The sequence below is a fragment of the Cydia splendana genome, chromosome Z, assembly GCF_910591565.1.
Source record: "Cydia splendana chromosome Z, ilCydSple1.2, whole genome shotgun sequence".
Taxonomy (NCBI): Eukaryota; Metazoa; Arthropoda; class Insecta; order Lepidoptera; family Tortricidae; genus Cydia; species Cydia splendana.
Window position 1 is genome coordinate 46,735,096 of NC_085987.1, and position 19,954 is coordinate 46,755,049.

Sequence of the window (19,954 nt, forward strand, 5' to 3'; positions counted from 1 at the left end):
CTACAGTGCACGATCAGATACTTTTGAGCATCTCGGCCACTCCAGTATATCTAATAGAGACTGCACACAGTTCGCTACTTACAATAAATAATACTTTGCAATACGTAGCGTAATATGTGACTGCTACATAATGAAAGGCATTAAATAAGAGTAATGGCTCCTCTACACGATGGGTCAACGCCGGCCGGCAACGTTGGCCTATTGTGTAGAGGAGCCATAAGTGTTAGGTACCTACCTACTTTTCTCTCAGCACTCGCTTTTAGCTCGTTTCATAATAACATCTCAAGAGTGTTCTCGTGGTAAGGGTACAGATGTCGTAATTCAACTTTACCCAGATTACAGCATGCATCTTAAAACAAAGTGTCGGAAGTCATCTCCAAACTGATAACAGGGGTCAATGAACCCTGGTTCTTGACAACATCTAGAAAGAAGAACACGCCCGAAATTATAAACAAGAGATTTTGAAAGCGAAGTTACCCGGAAGATTTTATTTGAGTTTAATTCAAAACGATAACGTAATCTTATAACATAGGTACCTACTATGAGTATTAATATAGAATTTTATGCAACCGTTGTATAAGAGAGGTCTAAATAATGCGAGTGGCGTGAGTAACAATTTGAGGCGAAGCCGACACAGTCATGTTAATAAAGACGCCACGAGTATTTTTAGACTCAGTTAAACAACGTTGCATACAATACTGTTTCTACGGCCAAGCACTTACTTTGAAATAAAAATGTAAATTTAACAAAATATTTTTCACGTCATCTAGTGGACTTGAAAGAATGAATGAATGAATGAAATTAAAAAAAAACATATCTATGGTTCATAATTGTCAGAGATGACATTTAAAATAAAGTTGACAACAATGTATTTCATACAATATTTTTTTCACCTCAGCAGCTCGAGCAAGGGTACTTTGCTTCGTAAAAACAGTGAGCAAAATGCGATTTTGCTCACTGAGTGAGACAAAATGACATTCAAGTGACCTTTATAGTTAAATGTCATTTCAACATGCGGGGTCTAATACAAGATCGAAATACTTGGGTTCTATTATCTCTGTCCCTTTCACACTGTTAGCAAAAAGAAACAGACAAAAAAAGTTAAAACGACATTCAACGCTATATTGCTCGCTACGCTCGTGCTGAATCTACTATAGAATCTTTCGCTTGCACGGGACTCAAAATAAGCACTCGAAGAAATATCAAACTTGATCTCTTGTTGTACAAATAACTATTTCACTGGTAAAAACAACAGGTAACAAAAAAGGAATGTTTCTAGAAACTTTCTGAGACATTTTGGGAAATGTGATGGAAGTTGTTCAGCTTCATGTACCTACTTTACCAGCATACCATTTTTTATAGAAATCTATAAAACGTGATCGAAATGTAAGTACAAACTTTTTGAGAATTGCTCAACTATGTAAATGTCCATAATTAGGCATTATGTAGCGATCACGTAAACTACTATTTAGCACCTAATATTAGGTTACTTACTTTGGGCCAGCGTGGGGACTATAGCCCAAGCCCTCTTGCGAGTGAGAGGAGGCCTGTGCCCAGCAGTGGGACGTATATAGGCTGAATGATGATGATGATGAGGTTACTTACTAGTCAAATCAGTAGCTAGCCATACACGTACCTACGGATTTGTCCGTCAGATCTGTCTGAAAGATGTGTCCGGCGGACACATCCGTCAATGTATGGCGTGAAATTGACACAGATTTGTCCGCCAAATGTCTGTCCGCTGTCCGTGCTTAAAACCAATTAATGGATCGGACACAGAGCAGACCTGAGCAGACAGATCTGAGAGCGGACTCCGCGTGTGTGCGTAGTAACGGATGTGTCCGCCGGATTGCACCTCAGTTGCGCTTGCGCTCTAACGGCCCCAGTACACAATGGGCCAGCGCCGGCCACTCCAAGGGACGCAGCCATGCGGTAGAATGAGATAGTAATATCACTTGCTCCCTCTAACGCATAAATGCGTCCCTTGGAGTGACCGGCGTTGGCCCATTGTGTACAGGGGCCTTAACGCTACGGCACGGCAGTACGCACGTGCTCGTTTAAGATGGCGTTTATTGAAAGCAAAGTGTTTTGGATGAGTTTTATAGAGCTTCATAAGTCTTTACCATGTTTATGGAAGCTCAAGAACAAGAAATTGTACCTAAACAATGATCTTAAAACAACAAGCTTACGATCAATTGGTTAAAAATGTAAATTGAATTGAATTGAAAGATGTGTCTGACGGGCACATCCCGATCCGTTGGTATTTAGCACGGACAGCGGACAGACATCCGGCGGACAAATCTGTGTCTATTTCTCGCCACACAGTGACGGATGTGCCCGTCAGACACATTTTTCAGGCAGATCCGGCTGGCAAATCCGTACGTGTATGGCTAGCCGCAGACAACCGTTACTTGACTTACTTGACTTATTGTCCTATGTCCCCTAGGTGGGGCAGAGGGCGTCCACAGTGCGCCGCCATCTGGATCGGTCTTGAGCTTCGTGCTTGAGTTCGCTCCAAGTCTTCCCGATAGCCTTCGCCTCTGCAACAATAGTCCGACGCCAGGTCTGTTTTGGGCGGCAACGTTTCCTCTTTCCTTGGGGATTCCAGTCGAGGGCTTGCCTCGGTCGTCAGACAACCGTTACTAGCTAATGTATAGTAGCGGATCACAAGTGATGTCCGTCGCCGTGTGTGGCGAAGTAGCGGATCAGATCCGAGATGTGCCCGGCGGACAAATCCGTGCGTGTATGGCTAACTAGTTTCTTTTTAGGGTTCCGTACCCAAAGGGTAAAAACGGGACCCTATTACTAAGACTCCGCTGTCCGTCTGTCCTTCTGTCCGTATGTCCTTCTGTCCGTCTGACCGTCACCAGGCTGTAACTCATGAACCGTGATAACTAGATAGTTTAAATTTTCACAGATATTGTATTTCTATTGCCGATATAACAACAAATACTAAAAACAAAATAAAATAAATATTTCAGTGGGGTTCCCATACAACAAACGCGATAAATTTGCCGATTTTGCGTAAATGCGATTTTGGGTACTGAACCCTTCGTGTGCTATTAGTCCGACTCCTACTTGGCCGGTTTTTAGTACTGTCAAAACGATTAGCTAATAAGGAATTTACATGAAAACAAGTATAGTGACGTCACGGTCAACTCTCCTACTTTTATAATATTTCAATTCGATTTAAATAGATAGAAATTGTGTCTAAAAATACCTGCTATGAAATAATTTATTTTAAGAGGAGGAAACATCCCAATTACGTGCAGATATTTCTGGCAAGAGCTACTAGGTTGCCTAACGACCTCTTGCGGCGACAGCTTGATTTAAAAACTTGCTTATACAAGGAAACAACCCTTAACTAAACACCCTTATCTAAGTTCCAAGGTTTTACGTATAGATGGAGCTGTTATGGTAAAAGGGAACACGAGGAAAAACAACGCATTCTTACTAACATAGGGTATTTGACTGTATTTAAAAAAATTTTTTGTCACCACACCAGCTCGTAAAGGCTTACTTTGCACTTCAAAAACTGATAGCAAAGTTGCATTTTATTCACATGTGAGGCAAAGTAATCAAATGCAGATTTTGAGTTATTTTCTTATGTTTGCTGGTAGAATTGACTTTTAAATGATGATTTTGGATGATAAATATTTAATAACATTCATTTGGATTTGATTTGGTTTCATTTTGTTTGATATTTTATATTTAATATTTGCTTCGGGTTGATGTGGTGAAAAATTATGTTTAACCCTCGTGCTTTGAAACCCTCGCAACGCTCAAGATTCCATTTTTCGAACCACTCGCTACGCTCGTGGTTCAATTTTGAAATCTTTCGCTTGCTCGGGTATCAATATTAGCACGAGCGGTTAAACAACAACTTTGCCCCCTTGTAAAACAAATAACTATTTTACCATGCATGAAATAAAGCACCAGAAGAGTAATACAGAAACATAGACAGCAGTTATTTTTAGACACAATTTCTATTTCAAAACCCGTATAAAACTATAAAGAGTAGGTAATCTGATGGTGACGTCACATGCTAGTGTTTCATATAAATTCCATAGTAGCAAAATCGTTTTAACAGTTCGAAAAGAGAAACTATTTTGACTAGTAGTCAAATACCCTATCGTAGTGCACAATTATTTTCCATCGTAATTTCACGGAAACGTACCAACGTGTCTTGCTATTTTAGTCAGTCTCGTTACAAAAGTACTGAGGTTGACTGAAGTAGCATGACAAATGGGTCAAACAGATCACTGTGTTATGTCTTTCCTGTAGACATACACGAGAGTTAAGGGCTATAAAGGCTAATTTTCTTATTTAACCCTTATCCACGTGAAAAGGTCCTCCTTTTATTTAAAGAACTTTGATAAAATCATTACTTACATGCCCACAAGCTGTTAACTATTGCCCACAGGAGAGAAAAATGTACTGTTCGCGATAACACACTAGTTTTCTCTCCTGTGGGCAATAGTTAACAGCTTGTGGGCATGTAAGTAATGATTTTATCATAGTTCTCTAAATAAAAGGAGAACCTTTTCACGTGGATAAGGGTTAAATAAGAAAATTAGCCTTTATAGCCCTTAACTCTCGTGTATGTCTACAGGAAAGACATAACACAGTGATCTGTTTGACCCAAATACGAAAGTTACCGAAAAAGTACGATGGAAAACAATTATTCACAACATCTGTATCACTACACCACCACTGTACACTGTACAGTCGCCATCAGATATATCGGAGCGGCCAAGGTGTCCACAATATCTGAACACGCACTCTAATGCCTTGACAATAGAGGTGTGTTCAGATATTTGTGAGCACCTTGCCCGCTCCGATATATCTGATGGCGACTGTACACGTGTACACCATCGATTTAGAATCACTACACCTTATAAAACAAAGTCCCCCGCCGCGCCTGTCTGTATGTATGTATGTTCGCGATAAACTCAAAAACTACTGGACGGATTTCCATGCGGTTTCCACCTATCAATAGACTGATTCTATAGAAAGGTTAAGCGCCATTTGTACCAACCCTCTAACCCGGGGTTAACCGGTTAAACCTAGAGTTACCATGATTACCAGTACAATTTGACACCGGGTTAACGGTTTAACCGGTTAACCCCGGGTTAGTGGGATGGTGCAAGTGACGCTAAGGTGTATAATTTGAGATTTAGGAAGTCGCGGCGGGTCGCTAGTAAATTATAAATGTGAAAGTCTCTGTTTGTCTGTTACCTCTTCACGCTTAAACCGCTGAACCGATTTAGATGAAATTTGGTATAGAGATAGCTTGAGGCCCGAGGAAGGACAAAGAATAGTTCTTATCAATCATCATCATCATCCCATGCAGAAGGTGCGAAGTATTAATACAAGTTTACATTCTTTTACACATAATTTAGATCATAATATACTTCATGAAACGATATACGTATCTTAGAAACGAGTCGATGTTGAGATAAACTGGGTGCCTAGCCAAGGTGACAATCGCTTGCGCTATAATAACGAAACGCTTTGTGTCTCTCTATCACTCATCCATATTAGTGCGACAGTAACAGTTGCGTTTCGTTAGCTACGGAGCGTAAACGATTGGCATGTTGGCCACGCACCTTGATAACCTTTCTATTCTATTGACCTCTTTATCACCAAAACTACAGTTTTAACGTTTTTGTCAATGAATAGATAACTAAACTTCATCTGGACTATAGTTCGTTTTTTTTAGCATTAGAAAGAACTTGAAAGAAGGTAAGCGATCTTGACAAGTATTTTAATTGAAAAACGCTTTTTTAAAATCAGTAACTATTACCAAATTACTTATGAAAGCAGAAGAATATAAATGATCGTATTATATTCATAATTATACTTGGTGAAGCAAATCCTGTCATTAGAAAAAGGCGCGAAATTCAAATTTTCTAGTGGGCGATAACCCTTCGCGCCTACATTTTTTAAATTTGCCGCCTTTTTCTACTGACAAGATTTGCTTGACCAACTATATTACATATTTGCCGTAACTTATTTTTAAAATGTGTTTTTCAATTAAAAGACGCATCAAGATTGTTTACCTTATTTCTAATGCAAAAAAAAACGAACTATAGTGTAAATTTCATTCGATAGCGTGACGACGTTTTGTAAGGGTTTTTGAACAGTGTCCCAAGGACGTTTCGGAAACTTAAAATCCCATACAAATGACACTTAACGCAAACGCGTACCTCACGGCACGCTATCAAATGAAATTTTCATCACACTCGCTCAGTAAATGTGGAATTGCACGCAGGTTTAGCGGGAGTTATAGAAAAATCGTTCTCTCTAGGGAGTTATGAAGTTTCTAGCGCCATAATTAACAGTTTTTTGTCTTTATACTTAATTTTTGTATCGCAAGTGTGATGAAAAACATTGTGTGTAACTCGGGGCGTAATAATATTGCAAACTCGAGTCTATAAATCGCTCCGACAAGCCGTCGCGATTTAACTTACTCTCGTTTGCAATATGCAACTTACGCCCCATGTTGCACAATGCAACAAGTGCAATATGCACAATGTACTATTACACAACGGGTTACAGAATAAAATGTATTTGGTTAGCTTTTAGAGTATGGCTTCTCTAATTTACTAGTAATTTGTATTGCAACTTGAGAGGAAAGTGGATTAAGTGGACGACTTTTCTATACAAACGTAGTCCCCATTTTCCTGCAGATTTTTGGCGGCAAGTTCGTATGATTCTTAACCGACTTTAGAGATTTTTTTTTTAAACAAAAACCGTAGCTAGGTTGAAATTTTTCGCTTACTTTTTACTTATTATGTTTACTTAGGGTCGGTTGCACTAAACAGTCTGTCACCGTTAAAGCATTCGCTAAATTTTATTGTATGGGAAGTTTCGTAGATCTCTACTCCGTGACGTTGATCAGTCTGTTAATTGCGGTTGGTGTAACTGGCCCTTAAAGGGCCCACTGTTAACAGTCCGCCGGACGGTATCGGCCTGTCAGTTAGAACAAAATTTTGACAGTTCCGAACAACTGACAGGCCGATACCGTCCGGCGGACTGTTAATCAGTGGGCCCCTTTAGTAACATTTATTCTACACATAAGTAGTATCTGAAGCGTGGTTTAGCCTTCTTCGCACTAGGCGAGAACTGCGACACCAGGCGGCGTAGCACGGTCGCGTTTTTATCCCTTGTCACCATGCCTGTCACGTTCTAACAAGTATGTAAGTGCGAAAGGGACGCTCATAGTGATAGTCGATAAAAATGGAACCGTGCTGCGCCCGCAGAGCGCCGCTCTCCCACCTTCGTCACCGGGCACGGCATTCTCCTGCCAGCTGTGCGGTCGCGGCTGCCGCTCTCGCATTGGATTAGTGCGGTTTCGCACTACGTCCGATCCGAATCCGATCCGAACCCGTGAAAATATGGTCCGTAGTAGACGTAGAACTATTTCTATGGTGAGTTACGCACCGCACACGTTGAATGACGGAAAGAAATCGGATGACGGAGATCGGATCTAGTGCGTAACTTACCATAGAAATGGTTCTACGGCTACTACGGACCATATTTTCACGGGTTCGGATCGGACGTAGTGCGAAACCGCTCTTAATAGAGCTCTTAAGAGCGTGCGACTTTCAATCCGGAGGTCGCGGGTTCAAACCCTGGCTCGTACCAAAGAGTTTTGGAACTTGTACGAAATATATTTTGATATTTATACCAGTTGCTGAAAACATTGTGAGGAAACCGGACTAATCCCAATGAGGAGTTTCCCCTCTGGGTTGAAAGGTCAGATGGCAATCGCTTTCGTAAAAACTAGTGCCTACGTCAATTCTTGGGATTAGTTGTCAAGCGGACCCGGCTCCCATAAGCCGTGGCAAATGCCGGGACAACGCGAGGGAGAAGAGAGAGGAAGTGTCGCACTCTCATCTCTCATGTACGCTGTTTAAACCATCTTCTTATTGATGTTACATGCCAATGATAATGAAGTAGTACCGTAAAATGGGGTGAGTAGGGATTACGAGGGCAGTTGGGTTATGAATGGGGTGAGGAGGGATGACAGGGGGGTAAGTTCGTTTTTACAGGCTACTGCTAATACGTAAATTATATATTCTAATAGCAAATCAAGCTATTATATAATGTTCATAATCCCAAAGTGTCGATCCAACAATTTTCAAAACCTTAGTACGAAATCCCTCCTCACCCCTACTATGGGGTGAGCTGGGATTGCCTACTATATCATGTGTTTATCGTTGAAACTATGAAATGAAACAACAAATCATCATTGATAAACTAAAATTCATACATCCGGTACACTTTTTTAGTATATAAATCAATGTGCCACATAAAAAAATAAACTTTTATCCAGATTTGAACTTCAATTTCGTCCCTACTCACCCCATTTTATGATATCTGTATTTGCCGCCATGTGTGTGACACATGTCTTGGCGTGACGTCACGCCCGAATCCGACATGGATTTATAGTATTTATACTCTTTTGACCAATGATGGCAAAAGTAAATATAGATAGGTTCATGTAATTCCGACCGAACGTTCTCGTTTTGCGTGTCTGGGTGGAATGCTACGACAAAATGGTTTTGTGTCCCTTTATTTTATGTAGGTATGTTAGTTAGTCGAAAAGTGCTCGAGTGGAGACCACGGACTAGCAAGCGCAGCGTAGGACGTCCACCCACAAGATGGACAGACGACCTTGTTAAGGCCGCCGGAGGACGCTGGATGCGGGTCGCTTCCAACAGGATTCCAGCTAACCTTCGAGTAGATGAGAGGAATCTCCAGCCAGGTCAGATAGACAAACTTACGGGACGTACAGTAATATTGAAAAAAGTAAACTAACATATTGTATGCAATTTATTAAGTTCCAAACACTTTCTTCCCTTACAAAGCGGCCGGCCTCTTCCAAAAATAAGTACTTAATTAAAATCAAGATATAATAAAATTTAAGAAATAAACACTTTAAAAGAAAACTATTTTGACTTATTTATTATTAAACTCCGTAAATGTACGCCTTTTTGCTTTTTTTTTCAGTATCGCTAGATAAGCTACCCAGTCCAAAATCTTCTATTCAGCTTGGTTGATTTCATATCCTTCAAATCTAATGATAATCATCATCTTCCTCGCGGTGTCCCGGCATTGTGCCACGGCTCATGGGAGCCTGGGGTCAGCTTGGCAACAAATCCTAAGAATTGGCGTACGCACTAGTTTTTACGACCCAGACCCAACCCCAACCCAGAGTCCCAAACTAGGAGTTATTGGGATTAATCCGGTTTCCTCACGATGTTTTTCCTTCACCGAAAAGCGACTGGTAAATATCAAACGATATTTCATACACATAAGTTCCGAAAAACTCATTGGTACGAGCCGGGGTTTGAACCCGCGACCCCCGGATTGAAAGTCGCACGCTCTTACCGCTAGGCCACCAGCGCTTTTTTCGCTTTTCAAACTTAATGATAATGAATTAATGACCTAACTAAATACAAAACTTTCACAAACACTTTTCAACTTTTCTTCATAATACGACGTCGCAACTCGCATGCTATTCTAAAAATTCAAATGGGCATATGCCAGAGCCTGCCATTTTGGATGACCGCACATGGCATTCAACAAAAGGGCCTTTTGAAGTTTGGGCCCTTTACAAAAAGCGGTCGGCGCGCCGCGGCCGCTCAGATCGCCCGACTCGTCTGGTGTGGCAAAGAGTATTTAATAACAATAGATGATAGATGGGTCAAAACTTTCGAGAAAATCGACGTTTTTTGTGTTGACTTTACAAAAAAGGGCCTTTTGGGACATTTATAAAAAGCGGCCCGACTCGCGTGGTGTGGCAAAGAACGTTTAATAACAATGGATAGTACGGTAGAATAAACGAACTTATTTGTCAATGTGTTAGAGACGTGTAAATATATTTATTTATATATTTAATTATTGATCAAATAAGTAACACAGCATTACAGTATAAAACCAAGGCACTGTGAAACTACAAAATAAAAAAAAGATAAAGAAAAATACACATAAAAATAAAATTAACTAAACATTAGATTTGGGCGATGACGTAACAGCGTGGCTCCGTTGCGTCGTCTGACTCGGGTTTATTTATGGAAAGTGGGCTTGTAAAAATGTTTGTGAACTCGACTGTACGGAATGGTACGGAAATAAAATTATTAAGTATCTTTATCTTTTCATATTTGTATTAATTATTTTTTTTTTTATTGACATTCCATACTTCACGCTGCATATATGTAGGCAAAATTTAACATCAGAGTCAGAATAGAGTCAAAGTCAGTCTAAAACGAGAAAATTAACGTAACGCCATTGCTAAGTAACAGCTTTATTTTTGTTTTGCAATAGTATAACATGCATAATTATAGAATATTTTTTATCAAAATTAATCAAGATTAGAAAGTATTTAATATATTCTAACATTTTTTATTTCTATTCCGATAGAAAAATGAGCCAAATGGGCTATAATGTATTTAAGTCCTCACAGAGGCTGGTACCCACACGGCCGCTCTCCCACCCAACTCTTTGCCCACCTCCCACCCGTCCCGCAGTGCCTGCCCGCCCGTCGGCTCACGTGCACGCCATGGCACTATGCGTCCTAGCGTTCCTAGGCCTCCTAACTTTAGGTCTAACACAAGACCTGTACCACACACAGCATCCAGGCAACAGTAAGCTGGCTTCGTGTTACGACTTTGATGGCACGCCTCAGGTGAGATTACTGATATTTATTTGCCATGCGAGTTTAGATGCTGTGCGATGTATGTGGTACTTAAGCAAAAGTCTTTGGCAACTTCACTATGCCTTATAAAACAAAGTCCCCCGCCGCGTCTGTCTGTTTGTGTCTTTATTTGCGATCAACTCAAAAACTACTGAACGGATTTTCATGCGGTTTTCACCTATCAATAGAGTGATTCTTGAGGAAGGTTTAGGTGTATAATTTGTTAACCCGTGCGAAGCCGGGCGGGTCGCTAGTTTTAAGTATAAAACAAAGTATGTTTTGCTTGGGAACAACTTGAGATCTTATAAAAGTGTAATGAAGTTTTCTTTCTGAAGTTTATGTTTTGTAATGCATTACGATATTTGGATTCTCTAGCTAGTTAAAAATGCTGGTTAACTATAAAGATTACAGGCATAGTTCAATGAAATGTGGTATATTTTGCTTCGGAACAATACATTTTTTATTTAATAAGAGAAAAGGTGATTTTTGATACAATGTTTAGGTTTTGAAATGTGTTAATATTTATAATTTTAAGCAAAAGGTTGTAAACGGAGTAAATGTGTAATACTTGGTAACCGCACATTTTTAGGGTTCCGTACGGCGTACCCAAAGGGTAAAAACGGGACCATATTACTAAGACACCGCTGTCCGTCTGTCTGTCTGTCACCAGACTGTATCTCATGAACCGTGATAGCTAGGCATTTGAAATTTTCACGAATGATAGGTATAGGAAATTTTAATTATTGAGTATGAAGCTAAGGAATTAATTTAGGGTATAAATAAAAATCAGAGCTAACTTAGCGATTTTTTTTCTGTCTACAATTTTTTTTTTAATAGTACCTACTTATTTACGAGTATGTTAACTTCATACTAAGTATTGCTAGTGTTTCATTACCCACTCTGGACCTATATAATTATAACTCGCAACGTATCTCGCTCGCACCATGAGATAAGTAAGTACGTGCGAGCGTGTTGCAAGAGCGAATGATCTCAAAATGTGATGAATAGGGTATTTGACTACTAGTCAAATCAGTTTCTTTTTTCGAACTGTCAAAACGATTTTGCTACTATGGTATTTATATGACACACTAGCACGTGACGTCACGATCAAATTACCTACTCTTTATAGTTTTATACGGGTTTTAAAATAGAAATTGTGTCTAAATATAACTGCTGTCAATGTTTCTGTATTATTTTTCTGGTGCTTTATTTCATGCATGGTAAAAAATAATTTGTTTTAAATACAGTCAAGTATCCTATTGGTTATCAATTTGTTAATTTGAATCGGTTTTCTGATAAACATTCGTAGAGTCAATAACAGTCACTAAATTTCACGTCCAGGGGGCCGATTTTTTTTTGAATTGCGATCGTTCGATTTCGTCACTCAAAAATCGGTGGAAAATGGCGACATGCAAATTTTTTAAATAGAAGCGATAGAAATTGGGAATCGAGTGGTATTGACCACTCGTTTTCAATTCTATTAGTAGAATTTAAATGCCTAGTAGTGGAGATATTATTGAACGAAATACACGAAATCGAGCGGTCGAATTTCAAAAATCGGCTCCCAGGCACAGAATAAATAATAGTACTACCGTACAGAAAGGAAACTTCCTACAAAACCAAAGTTTGACAGCGGTTCGGGGTCGAATCATGCTGTCCCTTTCTAATATATGGCACTATCCCTTTCGGCGATTTAGGGGTGTCGAAATTCAAGCCATTATCTTATCTGTGGTCGTGGTACGTGGGACGTTAAGTTGTGTCAACCCTAATAATTGCTCGGAGCAATGCTGAGACGAACGGAGCCGAGTTTGCCCGAAGAAAGGAGTTTCGCACCCCTGGTCCAGGTTTTGGAAAGTAGATTCAACATGTAGAGTCAAAGTTGTAGGTATATTTATATTTTTAAAGTCTCACATTGTAGGTACAGTCAGCAAGTGGTCAGCAGCACGAATTAACCCCTAAAAGCATAGTGTTGCCAAATGTCTACAAAGCGCCAGCTCACAGATTTAAAAAAAAGGCTTACATTCTTGAACGCACCTTTACACCAAAAGTCAAGTATGTAGTAGGGTGATGAATTAAGGGTTAAATTTACGCAATATTTTTAATTTATAAAAATTACATTCGTTTTAAGACGAAAAGTCGGAAAGCTTGGAAAAATGCAGAAGTTGATAATTTTTAGTATGTGATTTTGAACGGTGTTTTCGGGTTTTGTAATTATTTTATATTTAAAAACTTTATCATAGGTATATCACAAATAGTGTACCTATCTAATGGTAGTAAAAAAAATCATATATCTATCACTGAAAATTACATATTTAAGTGACCTATTTTAGACCTTGGCCTATTTTAGATTTAAGCTAGTTATTAATTTCATTTAGTAGTTATATATATTGTATGTGCTACTTAGGCTATAGCCACCCAGAAATCAAAACATGCCAGGACAAACGCAATTTTGATTTGTTAAAACCAAGATTCAAAATACAATGAACCTATATACCTTTTTATAGGCCTCTGGGCAACTAGTGGTTATGACCAAAATTGATAAAAAAATATGAATGAATGAATCTGTGAATAAACCCGCCAAATATCGTTTTATGGAACTGTTTTAGTAGTTCATAGGTTATCGCGCGGGCGGTCGTTCCACCAACTTATCGGCAGGGAAACGACTTATCGCTATCGGCATCCTGTTTTAACATAATGGTGATTTTGTTAGAATACATATACTTAGGTAGGTCCGTATATAGAAAGAGACCAAAGAACTAGTACCAGAGTTTGACCAAGAGTCTGCAGCGATTTTGATAGCCCACGCAGTGCAAGTGTTATTTATGCGTCATAATTTCATAGAAGTTTGACGTTTAAAATAACACTGGTATTGCGAGGGCTGTCAAAATCGCTGCAGACTTTTATTGGTCTAACTCTATCTATAGTAGGGTATTTAACTGTATTTAAAATACATTATTTTACACCATACATGAAATAAACCACCAGAAGATTAATAGAGAAACGTAGAGAGCAGTTATTTTTCGACACAATTTATTTTTTAAAACCCGTATAAAACTATACAGAGTGAGTGATTTGATCGTGACGTCACATGCTTGTGTTTCATATAAATTCCATAGTAGCAAAATCATGTTGACAGTTCGAAAAAATAAGCTGATTTGACTGGTAGAGTCTGTGCGGAAAGGGTGTGGGTCGGTGTATGGGGCCCAATACATTCCACGACTCTTCTCTTTCCGAATAGACTCTAGTCAAATACCCTATTGGCATTATGTCATACAAAATGGCCACAGCGACGGAATAAAGTATACAGTATGTCGGGAGACATATCCCCATAGCCCTGCATTTTAAGCCCCATGGTGGGAAAATGCAGGGCTCGAAGTTACTCGCTAAAACGAGCTACTTTTATAAAGCGACATAAAATAGTAGAAATTAAATCAAATGGAAAATTGTTGCCATGCCAGCTATTAAAAGCCCGCTATGTAAAAGTTTTGATTGGTTAAAACAAAAAATTATAAGGGCCTATACAGACGGACAGCCGGTACGTTTCCTTGTGCATCTTGTGGGCTACATCGGAATCATAAACTACACATCTACGCCTCGCGCCAAAAATCTGAAGGCTCCTGTGCTGCGCCCTATAGTTCATGTACGTTCCCTATACAAAATAACACTTATCGCAAACGCGTATGTCACGTCATGCTATCGAATTAAATTTACACCAGGGGCTCAGTTAGGTACAATCAAATGTAAAAATATGGGTGTACAAATCATCTCAAAAATATGTCCCATAACTCTTACGTCAGCGAATTAAGAACAATGGGGACATATTTTTGAATAACTTGTCTACACCCATATTTTTACAGTTGACTGTGCAGTTGAATCGCTCGCGGCACATTACACGTAATGTTTAAGCTCTAGTCATACTTATATAGTTGTTTTAGTTAGTTGAGTGTCCCCCCTATAAATCTATGTTGTAAGCCTACTTATCATAGATACTGCTAACTAAATTCCTTCATACAGAAACAATACCGTGCAATATGATACTTATAAGTAGGTATTAGTCAGCATAACGTGGTCTATATTCACGGTGATCGTATTACCAAGTATTACTAACAGGGGAATACCCAAAATTTCTAGATAATCGGATGTTCTTAATGTAACCAGAGTTTGTGTACTAATAAATACCGACCAAGTGCGAGTCGGACTCTTGCAAGAAGGGTTTCGTACCATTACGCAAAAACAGCAAAAAAATCACGTTTGTTGTATGGGTGCCCCACTTAAATATTAATTGACCGAAGCGAAGCGAAGGTCTACGTTTTGACTCGGGCGTTTTGCTTTCGTATGTCCGGATGTTCTCCTCTACAGGTCGCAATTCTGAACCGATTTTCGTGAAATTTTGTAACCGAATTCTATGAACCGATAATTTTTTTTTGTCGAGCCGATTTTTGAAAATTTTTCAAAATGGAAAAGTTGTGATAGCTCGCGCTTATACAAATAGTCGTATTGGTATTATAAGAGTGTATTCGTTTTGAGACATGTTTACAGATTAAATGTCAAAAAATTCAGAAAATTTATTTCGCTGGTTTTGGAGGTATTAAGATATTTAGTTTTGTATGTCCGGATGTTCTCCTCTACAGGTCGCAATTCTTAACCGATTCTCGTGAAATTTTGTAACCGAATTCTATGAACCGATAAAATTTTATTGTCGAGCCGGTTTTTGAAAATTTTTCAAAATGGAAAAGTTGTGATAGCTCGCGATTATACAAATAGTCGTATCGGTATCATAAGAGTGTATTCTTTTTGAGACATGTTTACATAGTAAATGGCAAAAAATGCAGAAAAATTTTATTGCTGGTTTAGACGGTATTTAGATATTTAGTTTTTACTCGAGAATGAGTATCCGAATTTCGTCAGCTTAGCTAAGAACTATCATGGCGCATTTTGCAAACATTCGCTTATTTTGTTTGCACACAGAAAGTCTCGGTTCAATCCCCAGTAAGACATAACTTTTTGTATTTTTTTTCACTTAAACTTCGTTTTTTTTTATTAAATTAAAAATTTTGTATTGTTGATTGATCAAACCGCTGTGTGGCGCTGTCATCGTGCACGGTCCCAATAAGCTATGCTCGCGAGGTCTACAGCTCACAGAGCCACTAGTTTTATTTTGTTTTTAGTATTTGTTGTTATAGCGGCAACAGAAATACACCATGTGTGAAAATGTCAACTGTCTAGCTATCACGGTTCATGAGATACAGCCTGGTGACAGACAGACGGACTGACAGACGGACAGTGGAGTCTTAGTAATAGGGTCCCGTTTTTACCCTTTGGTACGGAACCCTATAAAATTGCCTTTAAATTTAAAATAAGTATAGCTTTTAAAAGTCCCGCTGAAGTTCCTATAGCGAATTTAGTATTAGTTTTAATATTATGTACAGTCAACTACAAAGAGATGTATCCACATTTTCACTTTATTACAATGCAGTAAAATGAAAAAAAAATGAATGAATGTCTCTTTGTAGTTGACTCTACATAATATGTACCTTTAAACGAGCAATTCTTGTCGAACAAGCGAGCGAAGCGAAGTAAAGTTCTTACATTCAACTTGGCACGTCCCGGCATTTCGATGTTTTTAAGCTGAGCTATCAGATGATAGTTTGATGGACCCCATAAGTTAAGTAAATTTGTTCTAATTTAAATGAAACTCGGTAAACGTGTAGATGAAGGCATTATATTTTAGTCATTAAATTATGAGCAGGCTCGATCAAGGGGTTATGGAGCTAGAAGAGCCTAGAAGGCCAAGAAGCTATTTGTGAGGGGTCTTGATATTCTGGTCATCTTACTTGCAAGAAAGTATGGTCGAGTTTGGTATCAAATGAAAGTGCTCGGTTTACACATACATAATATTGTTTTTTAATTTACGATATTAAAATAATTGGCAAGATTTATAAAAAAATAAAAAATAAACATAACATAATATAGGTAGGTATTTGACATTTGACAAGAAAGATAACGGCTTACCACAGATACAGTTTATTTTAATCTCTATGGTTGTCACTTAAATCTATCAGTTAAGGGCTCCACAGACCTTGCAATAAATCGCATGCCGTTTTCGATCCTTTGCATTCAATTGATCCAACTTTTTGGCGAACCGCAAGTTCTCAGTTCGGGGCGAACTACTAGTTTTATATATATTTCGGGGATCTCAGAAACGGCTCTAACGATTTCGATGAAATTTACTATATAGGGGTTTTCGGGGTAGAAAAATCGATCAAGCTAGGTCTTATCTTTGGGAAAACGCGCATTTTTGAGTTTTTATATGTTATCCGAGCAAAGCTCGGTCTCCCAGATATTTTATTTATATATGATAACATTCTCAGTATTATCTACTAAAACAAAAACAAAACAAAACTATAACAAAAACAAAACAGTCCCAACCCTAACCAAATCTAGAAACTCTCACACCAAAGAAACATACAAATTAAAAACCCGCATCATTTAAAACTAGACTTTAATTGTTAGTAACAAAGCTTGCGCTTGCAAAGCAGGTGTCATTGGGGTGCATCAGTAAGTTTGCAGGAAGATGTGAATGGCCTCAAGCCGCGTGGTCTATTTTTAGGGCTGCTATTTCTGAGATTTTAACGCGCGTTGTAAACTCCCTACATTTATTACTGTTGTGAAGTCACCGGTCGTAATGGATTTAAGGTTTTACTATGAACAGGGGGCCCATTCGAGTCGTCTGAGTGACCACCGTGACATGGCTATACAGACGTAATATGACCATTGAATTACTATTAGAGTGCATCAAAAAAACAATTTAATTCTCCGTACCTACAGACTGTTATTTGTTAAAACGTTTTGCCACCATGATGTCATCCTTCATCCCACTATCGGCCTTCAATATCCGACTATTTTATTACCATAAAGTCGTATCTACAAACACATACCTATGCTTATACGTCCTTTTATTCATAGGCTTTCATGTCCGCTATTTTACTTCGCCCTTCGAACATTAAACTGTGTTAAATACACCGATAAATTTTTTACATGAATTTGCTACAAAAATAACGGTAAACGCAAATATTGTAGGTACTCATAGACGCGTTTAGTTTATATTTCCTGTTGATGGAAAACGACTCTTCTTCCTCGCGTTATCCCGGCATTTTGCCACGGCTCATGGGAGCCTGGGGTCCGCTTGACAACTAATCCCATGATTTGACGTAGGCACTAGTTTATACGAACGCAACTGTCATCTGACCTTCCAACCCAGAGGGGAAACTAGGTCTTATTGGGATTAGTCCGGTTTCCTCACGATGTTTTCCTTCACCGAAAAGCAACTGGTAAATATCAAATGATATTTCGTACATAAGTTCCGAAAAACTCATTGGTACGAGCCGGGGTTTAAACTGCGACCTCCGGATTGAAAGCCGTCTTACCGCTATAAGGCCACGGGCGCTTCTTTGATGGAAAACGACTATCGAAACTTAAATAATGTTTGTAATTGTCACGTGACTTCTCGTTAATTGCATCTGTCATCCCGATACCTACGTTTTGCGTTTGTCGACATACGGCTGCCTATCCACTGAGGCAGAGCGAAGATGTGGAGTAATAATTGGTTGATCTCCGTTCCGTTGGATTACAATCTAACTAACTAACTATTTTGGCTCAGCGATCCAAAGAGAAACCTCCGAAACGAGAGCGTCCCACCTGTCCCGATGCTGCCAGTTACTGACGAGAAGCTGAAGCAGATCCGCCGTCGCACTGTCTTCCTAGCGATACCTGGGCCGACCAACCGGACGGCTACCAGTCGGTCGTTCCAAGAACGTGGATTACAATCTATGTTTTTTTATTCCTCACATCTCCGCTATGCTCCACCTTAGTGGAGGCAGCCTAAGATAGTCGTGTTGGCTAGCCCCCCTGCGGCCAACACTGATAGCACGTTCGCATTTTTGTCGGTTGTCACCATGTCTGTCACGTTCTAACAAGTATCGGACGAAAATGACGGACACACTGACAGGCGATAAATATGGAACTATACTGCGCCCGCTGTTAAAGTCCTTTTATTACCTACTTTTACCGTGTCCGCAGAGATGCATCCCCGAATTCGTGAACGCGGCCTACGAAGTGCCCATGGAAGCGACCAACACCTGCGGCGACCGCGGCGAAACGCAGTTCTGCACACAAACAGCCGCTGGGTCCTCAAGCAGGTAAGATATACCTAAAAGCGTTTTCACATTGTTCGATCCGATATCGGATGTAGGATCGCGTAGTCAGGCCACGCGGGGGCCGTCTTTACCGGTCACCAAGACATCCTCCAGCCTGAGCATAATAGTAGCTCTACCCCCTCTGCCACAATATACGGTAGTTTTACTCAATTTTCGAGTCGAAAGTGTCTTTGTGTGACGTCCGTGTCTTTGAACGGACCAATCACGGCACGGGACCTCGCTCACTTCGTCCCCCGCACCCCAGTATTTCATGAAATAATTGCTCTAAACTCCGTCTAGAGGATTCCTAGTCTATGCCGGTCACGCACACTACAACAAGCATTATGCCTACACATACGCACACAAACATATATTATCGGGGGGCTCCGACATGGCTGAATTTATCGGAATCGCCTTTCAGAGACAACTATTATGGCAATATAGACGATTTCCTACTCCGCAATACAAAGCCTTACTTAATAATTATTCAAAATTATACAAAAAGATAGTCAAGTTAACGCAGAAGGCACAAAATAACTATGCAATAAATACTGCCACGAACAGAACAAAAGCAACATGGCGAGTAATAAACGCTCAAAAAGCTCAATACCCTAAGCAATTTATACAATCAATAAAAAAAGGAAATGAGATATTAACAGATCCAGTCCATATCGCGGAAGCGTTTAATAATCACTTTATTGAAAGAAGCATCCCAAGTACGACACAAAATAACGGGAATGACAATAAAATACGTAGCAATTCACATTCCATTTTTCTAGCGCCCACAACACCACAAGAAATAAAATCAACAATAAGTTCCCTCAAAAATACAAACAGCGTGGGTTATGATGATATATCCACGGTTGTTATTAAGTTTGCCAGTAGTATCATAGACACACATTTGTGCCATATAATTAATCTCACTTTATCTACAGGAATATATCCTGATGGTTTAAAAAAAACTGTTATAAAGCCGTTACATAAAAAAGGAGATAAGGAAAGCTTAAACAACTATCGGCCAATTGCTCTTATCCCCATATTTTCAAAACTTTTT

General features: G+C 39.3%; 1 protein-coding gene across 1 annotated transcript in view; it reads left to right on the top strand.

Annotated features, from left to right (window-relative positions):
* Nucleotides 1–10,511: 10,511 nt before the first annotated feature.
* Nucleotides 10,512–19,954, top strand: part of LOC134804142 (laminin subunit gamma-1) — a 51,545-nt gene continuing 42,102 nt past the window's right edge. The window contains exons 1-2 of the mRNA XM_063777086.1: nt 10,512–10,696; nt 18,785–18,903. Coding sequence (XP_063633156.1) covers nt 10,571–10,696; nt 18,785–18,903 — 245 coding nt within the window. The 5' untranslated portion in view covers nt 10,512–10,570. The remainder of the gene's footprint in view (nt 10,697–18,784; nt 18,904–19,954) is intronic.